Genomic DNA, 10,161 nt, shown 5'->3' on the forward strand with positions numbered 1-10,161 from the left:
AAAAGTTTTGACGAAATGGGCAAATGCCCATTTTCTCTTCTGAATCTTTGCACGCCAACTTTGACTAATAACATAGGTACATAGACCATGGTCTTGATCATATTTTGGGAATTAATTATATATTACCATAAACAACACACCCTGAATCACACAAATACTCTATAGCTTGGCAGCAAAAGAAGAAAGATGGTTGGGCAAGTTTCACGTGAGGTAGAGGTAAACGTGTCAGCTAGTGAAACTTGGGAGCTCTATGGGACACTTCAGTTTTCAAAATTAGTTGAAGAAGTGCTTTCGAATTTCATTGAGAGAAGTCATAGAAGGTGATGGAGGAGTTGGTACTGTTATCAAGCTAACATTTGCACCTGGTATGTATCACAAATGTTCTTGTCTATCTCATCCTTAATAGAGTCATAATCAATCGGTCAACCCATAATTCCAGCAACCAAAATCCTTGCAGAAAGTTGTGAAATTTGCACAAGAGCAAAGAGAACAATGTCTCTCGAATTTCCCAAGCAATCTATGTAGTGACTTTAACAGAAGTGTTTGTTTTTGTGGCCCAAGAAAATGACCATCCGTTGCGTAATCCAAACTAGTTGAAAATGAATGATCGATTAAGGTACTGTAAAGTTATGCTTCGAATTAATACTACAACTTCTTTCCATTGAAATAGGCACTGGGTTCACTGGATGCAAAGAGAAGTTCACAAAAGTGGACAATGAGAGTCGCGTGAAAGAAACAGAGGTAATTGAAGGTGGATTTCTTGAGCTGGGATTTACTCTGTATCGTGATCGCTTTGAAGTAATTGAAAAGGGCAACGATTCATGCATAATAAGAAGCACAATTGAGTATGAGCTCAAGGAAGATGCTGCTGCCAATGTCTCGCTTGTCAGTATCGAGCCATTGGCAAACGTTGCTGAACTTGCCAAAAATCGTCTCCTAAAGAACAAGACTGCTAACGATACGAAGTAAATCTTAAATTTTTAATCTTACCAGTTAAATACCAACTTTCGATCCTTGTTCTGAAATAAAATGATTAATAGATATGGAGATGTTGATTGTACCTGAGTATTGCAATAAATTAAAAATTGAAAAAAAATAAGAGAACCCTATAAATATGCAATATTTGTGTGCGCGCGCGTACATGTATCTTTCCTATTTCTATGGATTTCAATGCATCTGAAATTATATGTCGTCTCAAGAACCTAATAATTTTGCACATCTAATGAGGAAAAAATAAAGCAAAAGAAAATTGTTGAGGATTAGTTTGTTCCATAAATAATTTGTCAGCAGTTTTGAAATTGAATGCGCTACTCAAACGGAGTAGAATCTGTTATAGCTTACTGTATCAGAGCAATTTCGTTAGGAACTCATTAGCAAATAATTTCAGATCATCATCAGAGTTAAAGATGAAAGCTTGCACTGATTGACCCAGCAGATATGGATTTGTTCATAAAAATACACACACAAACCCAAAAAACAAAAACAAAAACAAAAACAAAATTTAAAATACCAAGGGATAACCAGAAGTCCTAGAATGTCTTTCAAATGCTAGTAGAACTAAAAATACCTTAACAATCATTGAAGTCACTCTTCCATGGCTGGCTGAGGAACATTTAAGCACTATTATTTCAAGAGATACCCTAGTACAGTAGTACTAATTTATTTAACAAGATGTTAAGCCTCTCTCCCTCTCTGTCTCTCTCTTGATAAGCAACAAGATATTAAGCCTCTTTACGGTAAACAATCTTAGTAATGTAACTTATAAACCCTTATATGGGGAATCAGCAAAAGACGTAAAAACTTCTAGAGCAAATCTTCTCTCCTAATCAACAAAACTCTTAATCAAACCAAAACCTTCTTCACCAATTCAATTGACCTAACAAACATTCTAGCATGATCTTGTTAATAGACGGCAAATGGCCATTAATCTAGATTGAAACCCATGACTGAAAACTTCAATCCTAGTTAGGCACTTGGTTTATGGCATTTTCTAAATGGCCTACAACTATCATGAATAATTCAAAAACAATTTATCCATGTAAGTAATAGTCAAAAAGGATCTCACCTTTCCAGATGTACAAGGTGTGATATGCTGATCTGTTTCTTTTAGACAGATATCACTTTTTTATTGGACTTGGAAACACCAACAAGGTGCTGATGTGGAGTTCCTGAATCATCATATACTTTCTCGTGTAGGGTTGGCTTTGCATAAAACCATGTGGTGAGAAGACAAAAAGGATAATGCTTGCAAGAGGACAGCTCCAAAGTAGAAATAAGAAGACAAGTAAAGAAGTCAAGAACATCCCAGCATATATTATTAGTTTTCTGAAGCAAGATTACATAAAAAAAGGAAAAAAGAAGATGTTTGGGCAACTCTCACACAAGCTGGAGGTAAACGTGCCGGCTAGTGAAGCGTGGGAGATTTATGGCACGCTTGGTTTATCAAAACTTCTTGTAGAAGATGGAAGCGCCTTTGAGAAAATTGAGATCTTAGAAGGTGATGGAGGGAGTGGGACTATTCTCAAGAAAACATTTATGCCAGGTTACAAACTTATCAATGTTTTAATTTTTTTTTAAATAATTATATGCACACACACACGAAGTGCATAGCTAGTGTGTGTGTATATATATATATATATATCTATAAGTTTTTAGTAAGCATTTGCCTTTACAAATAGGTAGTGTCAGTGTTGCTAACTCCATTATGGAAAATTTTATTACACACTAGCCATTACACTTCATACACATCCTCTTTTAAAATCTTGTTTTTAAAACAGGATTTCATGATTCACAATTTTTAGTTTTATGCTACTATGTTTTCTTTAAAGTTTTAATTTGAATAGTTGCTTCCATCTTTTTATTTTATTAATTAAATTTCCTTTCCATTGAATTAGGCTCACATGGGTTTACTGTGCACAAAGAGAAGTTCACAAAGCTTGACAATGAGAAACGCATGAAAGAGCTAGAGGTGATTGAAGGAGGATATCTTGATTTAGGCTTTACTCTTTTTCGTGTTCGCTTTGAAATCATAGAGAAGGACAATGATTCATGCATAATCAAAAGCACAATGGAGTATGATGTCAAGGAAGAGGCTGTTGCAAATATCTCGTACCCCAATACTAACCTAGTAGCAAAAATTGCAGAAGTCGCCAAAAATTATCTCATAAAAAACAAAGCTACTGAAAATGCAGTTTGATTATGAACAATAATATACCACGTTTTGGAATAAAATAATAAATCTGTAGCGTTGCTTATCCTTATATGTACTTAAGTGTGTAATGAAGTTTTAGGAGATGATAGATTGTAGATTGTGATACAACACTAGTTGCATCTTGATGTGTCTTCCTAATTTTAAAGCAATAAATATGAATGACTTCTCTTTATTTAAAAAAAAAAAAAAAGCATTCAAATAAAAGTGTGTTATGTCTTTCTGCCAATGCAATATAATATTAATTAATTAATATAATATAAAATGTCTTATAATTATGAAATTCATTTAAAATAAAAAAGGGTTGGTAAATTTATATGCATCAACAAATAACCATGACCCACTATCAGGCCTAATACTATTGAGGCCCATGAGCAACAATTAAAACCTAAAACCATATGAAGTAGTAGATCAAGGGTATATATTCCATACGCATGGCAACACAATGCTCTCTCTCTCTCTCTCTCTCTCTCCATTTTCTTTATTTTTCTCATTCTGTTGTATTTGTGATTCATAAATATTGAAAGTATTGTTTCACCTATTTTTCCAATTCTAAGTTCATGTCTTCAAATTAATTCTTTGTTGTGGTGCACCATTAGCATTTATTAGACATATAGAGTACCACTGTGTACCATTGACATAATAGTCACTTCACAAGTATAAGTTTTGTGAGTAAAAAAAAAAAAAGACATATTGTAAGTTTGTGCTTGACTAGCTTCCTTCTTCTTTGAACCCACTTAGTTGGTTCTCCTTTGAAGTTTGAACCCATAGTAGTTGGGCCAAGTTCTCATTTTGCTTGGGTTCACCCAAATTTTATCCCTATACACACCTAGTTACAAGTTACTTGAGTACTAAAATATGCTAAGAGCCTTATAATTTCGTAGCTCCTCATGCTCAAGTATTTGGGTTCTAGGTAGGCAAGGATTTGAGTCACAAAATTAGCAATAAATTGTAATTATTTCAAAAAAAGAAAGAAATATTACTCAAAAAGGTATCCCAATGGCTTTTTTTTTTCTTTTTTTGCTGAATAAAAGAATTTTATTCCAACACTACAAAACAGCCAAGCAAGTAGCGTCCATTATTATAAAAGACAACACTGGGGAGGCCAACTCCGACATCAAAAAAGCCAAAAATGGTACTAGACAAGGAACCATTTAGGTAGGGAGTGTACTGTGTACAGAACCATTAATTAGCTTCCCTAGACTAAAAATGGCATTCTCAATCCTCCAGGGAATTCCCTTGCTTGGATCTGTGATGGCAGAGTTGAGAGTCTCTCTTCCACTATAATAGCTTTGTTTTTTTAGTGTGCGATTAGCTCCAGCTTAATAAGCTAACTTATTTTACTATTTAGCTTATTTTTGCTACTATTCATGACTTTACTACACTTTTTAATATTATTCATGAGTCCCATTATACTATTTCAACTAACTTTTACTTTTATTTATAATACTTTCAACAAAAAGTTTACAATTTCAGCAAAATAAGCAGATTTAAAACAGACCTTAAATCTCTCTAAATCATGGACAAAGGAGCCTTTTATCTAGCCACATTATCCTGTATGTTTAATACACTACAATGCAAGGGTAGTTCTAACTTCTAATATAATACAATGAACCTTGGCCTTGCGCCTTGATATTCTAACAACCTGAAATCCATCACCTGATTCACTTCTTTATTGTATTCTGTCATTGGAGCGGGGATAAAAAAAAATTGATCACGAAGACGAAGTTCACACCATCTTCGGATTCAATACTTCATTTTTTTTTTTTTTTTTTTTTGATAAGCAACGATTCATGATTTTCTCTAATTATGTAATTTAATTTTTTTAATTTACATATCAATATATCATCTTTGTTCTCATCGATGAGTTCTTCTAACATTTGATTCAGGCTCTGACAATACTGACATATAAGTTTAGGTTCTTTAAAATACCACCAGCCCTTTACATTGTTGCTTATGAGAAAATTTTTAAAAAAAACGTGAATTGTCAGTGAAGACAATAATTGATTACACTAGAAAACAAGACAAAGTTGCCTGAACCCATAGAAAAAGGCCCCAAGTTGTGGGTGTGAGTCACGAGAACCCAACTCAAATAATATCCTATATCGTTTCACCCAGAAACAAACAAACAAACAAATTATGAGTGTTTGTAGGACAGTCTTCCGCGACATAGTATATTGTCACCATTATCCTTCATCCTGCATTTGTTGATAAGGGTGCATGTTTCAAACATTTCTCTCTTTTCTAGCCGTTGTGCATTTACATGAAAAACAGTCAGTTGAGCATTTATCTAAAAATTAGTAGTTGGGCACTTATGTGTATATTAGCCATCTGTAAATAAATAAATAAATATATATATATATATATATAGAGGTAAAATTGATAGAAAATTTAATTAGATTTCAAATTGAAATTCAATTAGAATTTAATTTTGTGTCACGTATCTCATCTAATCTAATTTTTTTTAATTTTTGTATCAAATGAGTTAATTTAATGTAGAAAACGAAAAGTTCAATATAAATAAACCATAAAAAATATAACCATATATCTCGCTCTATATAAAAAATTAGAGGAAAAACTCTATATATAAAATTAGTGGAAGAGAGGGTTTGAATGATTTTATATTTATGAGCCTCTTTGTTGTATAAATAAAAACAATTCAAATTTATAAGTCATTTATGTAATATATCTTGATTATGTATAGTCCATTATTAATTTATATATATATATATACACGTATTATTTTGCTTTTTTAAATGAAAGTTTAAAGAAAATTCAATTAAAATAAAAATTGGATTTTACTTTTGTTAACTTTCCATACAAATTAAATTATTTAGATTTTTGCTATTATTTTTTCTTTGGACTAATGAGCATATTTTTTATACTATTTCTATTCAGATATTTTGTATGCGAAGATATTGAACATAACAAACTATAATTGAGCTAAATGATCTCATGCACCTATCCTCATTCAATTTAGAAGATATTATTTGACCAATTTAGAATTTTATTTTTTGTTATATTCAGTAGAATTTCATAGACAATAATTGTGAATTGATATTGTATATTTAGTATCTAATAGTGATTTTCAAAATTATATACGTAACAGCAATGTAATGAGAAACTTGGCATAACCAATATCATGAAAATTGCAAGTAAAAACTATTTTATTACCTCCAAATTTCTTGGTTGAACTATGCCCTACATGTTTAATAACTCAAACTAACATCAATAGCACTACTACAGCTCATTATTCTCGTTTGTAAACACGGGTTATATATTAGTATATATTAATAGCCAAAACTTAGAGAAAATCCAATTAATTTTGCACCACATACCCCATTTAATTTTTAATTTTATGCCAAGTGAATAATTGACTGTAAAAAACGAAGAGTCCAAATCCAATTAGATTTTAAGTTGGATTTCAATTGGAGTCCAATTTTCCATTATGTGTCCATCTAAGTTTTTTTTTATAAAATTTTTGTGGCAAGTGAATTATTGAGTGCAAAAATTGAAGGTTCTAAAATCCATTAAATTTTAAATCATATATATATATATATATATGTATGTATGTATGTATGTATGTATGTATGTACATAATAAAAAACCATTACATATTTTAGAAATGTCTAGTTTAAAAAAAGTGTAATTTAATACATGTATAATTTGAACTTCTTCTAAAAAAAGCATAATTTGAACCATATAATATGATTGTTTTTAATTGTACTTGTGCATATGCACGGAGCTACACACTAGTTGAGAATTAATAGATTATTAGTGTTAGGGTCATATTTTATATAATTGGCTAATTTTTTAACAAAATACACTTTATTTGTATTTGGGTAGATCTAAGATAGGTTTAATATATCAAGAAATATGTTGTTCAAAGCATATCAAGTGTTCATATTAAAAGTCATGAAGATAGATTCAAGAAACAAGTGAAGAAATGCTATTCTTTAAGTCTCGACAAATGGCAATGCCTGCTATCGAGACGAAGCTCGATAGATAGCTCGACAGCAGCTTAATCTATTGAGAATTACGATTTTCAGTTTTCTAGATTTGAAATTCAACCTAGGCTTATGTACTTATTTAGGATTTCTTTTCTCACAACCCTAAACATATATAAGGCTTATTTTAAGAGTTGTCACACACAGATACAGAGATCAAAAGATTTATTTTCTCAATGAGAAACTACTGTGTTTGTACATCATAGAGTTTTGTAACCAAGTGCTTCCTGATCTTCATTGTTGATGAAGTAAAGAACTTTGTAGCCAACTACATCTTTCAAGTTACTGGAGTTAATCGTGTACTGGGATCCGTGTAAAGGGTTAGTCACAGAATGGAGATTTATGCATCAAAGGAAAGAAAGCTATTACAAGATTAAGTCCAATTGAGTATTAAAGCGAAAGTTCAACTGTAGGTTAGTATTTCGGGATAAGTTAGGGTAGTTGGTAAGACTCCTTATACTTGTAACCGCTTAATTTTTTATTAGTGGATTCTTAGGACTAGTGACCTTAAAATCACTCGGTTGAATATTTGCCTTGTGAGAGGTTTTCTCCATTTTTCATCCACTCACCGTATCATTTTAATTTCTACTGCATTTAGTTTAATGGGTATTTTTTGGTGCCTTCATGATCTGCATGCAATTGGACCTAATTTATCAACTTGGATAATTGAATTAATTAACCAGGGTCAAGCTATCTTAACACAACAATTAGTAACTTTATACCCTTTTTATCATCAATGGCTTATATAATTCCCCATAACAAAACACTTCCATATAACTTTTTTTTTTTTTTTTTGATGCTCTTATTATCCATTAGACATTATTTTCTTTTTCTCTCACATTTTTTTTTTTGTGAAAATTTATATTTGTTCTATGAAAAGGCATTAGAAGATTGTTCTTGAACCTCCATGAGTGGAAGTGCACCCATCACGAAAGTTGACGCTATAGTCTAATCATGAGGGATTGTTTGGCTAAGAGAACTAGTTGCACTAAGTTTTACTCTAGATGACACAAATCAACCTTTAAGAACAATGCTCTATGCATGATTCTATATCACTATTGTGGACACAAGAGGGAGTCGCCACCTAGTTTTTGCAATGGTCTAGGAACCATATATATGGAATCCTCTCGAGGAAAGACCATTGATCTTACTACCAGAGATATGAGTTCGAAGTTAAGATACGGTCTTGGGAAGGTGTTAGGCACCCAAAACCGCACAATCCTAAGGATGGCTTCCTCTCATTGTGTCTTATGTCTTAACCCTATTAATGACACATTCAACATTCAAGCATATTCATCATGTTCATAAATCATATCATGCTCATCATCCCAATCAAATACATGTTCATGTAATTATGCATGACTTTCCTCATTTACCTCATAGCACCATAGCATCCATGCATCAATGCATGTTCATATGATTCAACCGAGATATAAATCCTAATTATCAATTCAACAATCAAAGCATGTGAAACATGTTATTCTACTAACCATAGGCTTAAGCAAAACAGAGGATTTAGAACTAAGCAAAACAATTAAAATTGCAAGAACCTTAAATCTGCATTTCTGAGCACAAGTATGTGTATACAAGCCTAGAAACACAATTTTAAGCAAGCAACAAAATAACTATTAAACCAAACCTAATATACTTCTAATATAAAACTAAACAACTTAAACTAACAACAAAGATATCTAAGATAAACAAAACAAAATTTATTCCTAAACATGCATTGGATCTAACAACAAACAACACTTACCACATCAAAAAATATCCATCAATATATCAAATCATATCAACTTTCCAATCAAAACATGATGGGACAAAACAAAATAAAATCAAATAAAACAAAACATATTTCTAAGCATGAATAACATATAAATTAACTAAGAACAACAAAAACACAAATTATAAAAGAGCCAAATCCAGGAAAAGCCATGAAGAGAGACCCACCTTGCTATGGAATACAAACATGACTGATATTTAACTGGCCCCTCAATACCTACACAACAAGACGATTTCAATAATTTATAGGTAATCACAACTCAAAAACAAGATTAGTTTTGAAAAGGGTTTTGAGAAATCAATTGGGAAAATAGTTTCTGCCTTAAAACTAACTAAAGAGAGGTTTTTAATTTGTAAAAATGTGCAAAGGTGCTGTGTGTGTATTTTTTAGAAAAGAAAATTATGGTTTTAAAGAATATAGAGGCTAAAAAATGGCTCTCTCTAGCTAGGGTTTTAGTTTGGAGGCATAAGATGAGTATTTATAAGTTAAAATTTAGGGTTTTCAGACTTTTTAATGATCTTTGGACATTCTCAAGGGTCCATGAGCCGGCCCACATCAAAACATTATGTTTTGGGCCCTTAAAATGAAGTTTTAAAACCCAAAAAATCGAACTGCCCAGTTGGCCCAATTTCAAACAGTCATAACTCACTTAATTTAAGCTCAAATTAGGCAAAATTTGTGTTCAAATTGAAGCCCAGGATGTCTACATTCCAATGCAACAAACCTCACTCTAATATTATTTATGGATAAAAATTTATGGTCAAAACAATAAGTAAATGTCATACTTCAACATTGTTTTCAAAGCGATTTGAGCACTTTTAAGTTATGATTACTTCCAAACTATCAAAATAATTTCAATTACCTTTTGTACACGTCTCAAGCTCATCATTGGGACCGGAGACTAAAGTTTATTAATCGGGTAGAAAATTAGGTGTCTACAACTATAAGACTATTCTTCATTGGATTTCCACCAAGCTACAAGCAAAAGGGAAAGGTTCCTATGGCTAATCAAGTCATGGTGGATTGTGATCAAGCTCAAAATGAAGCTGTGCATCAAAATAGCACTTTCTCTTTCACTCAAGAACAGTATCAGCAGTTGATATCCCTGTTGAATTCTCATGCATCCAATTCTAGTAGTTCCAATGAAGCAATTCACACGGCCA

The 10,161-nt window shown here is 31.9% G+C and overlaps 1 protein-coding gene and 1 pseudogene across 1 annotated transcript; both read left to right on the plus strand.

Annotated features, from left to right (window-relative positions):
• Positions 1-186: 186 nt before the first annotated feature.
• On the plus strand, positions 187-969 carry LOC142618369 (norbelladine synthase-like; annotated as a pseudogene).
• Positions 970-2,226: 1,257 nt separating this feature from the next.
• LOC142619224 (norbelladine synthase-like) lies at positions 2,227-3,333 on the plus strand. The gene is made up of 2 exons (XM_075792293.1): positions 2,227-2,542; positions 2,895-3,333. Exons 1-2 carry the CDS (start codon positions 2,242-2,244, stop codon positions 3,194-3,196), a joined length of 603 nt encoding a protein of 200 aa, XP_075648408.1. The 5' UTR covers positions 2,227-2,241; the 3' UTR covers positions 3,197-3,333.
• The last annotated feature ends 6,828 nt before the right edge of the window (positions 3,334-10,161 follow it).

This window comes from Castanea sativa, chromosome 12 (genome assembly GCF_040712315.1).
Source record: "Castanea sativa cultivar Marrone di Chiusa Pesio chromosome 12, ASM4071231v1".
NCBI classification, from domain to species: Eukaryota; Viridiplantae; Streptophyta; class Magnoliopsida; order Fagales; family Fagaceae; genus Castanea; species Castanea sativa.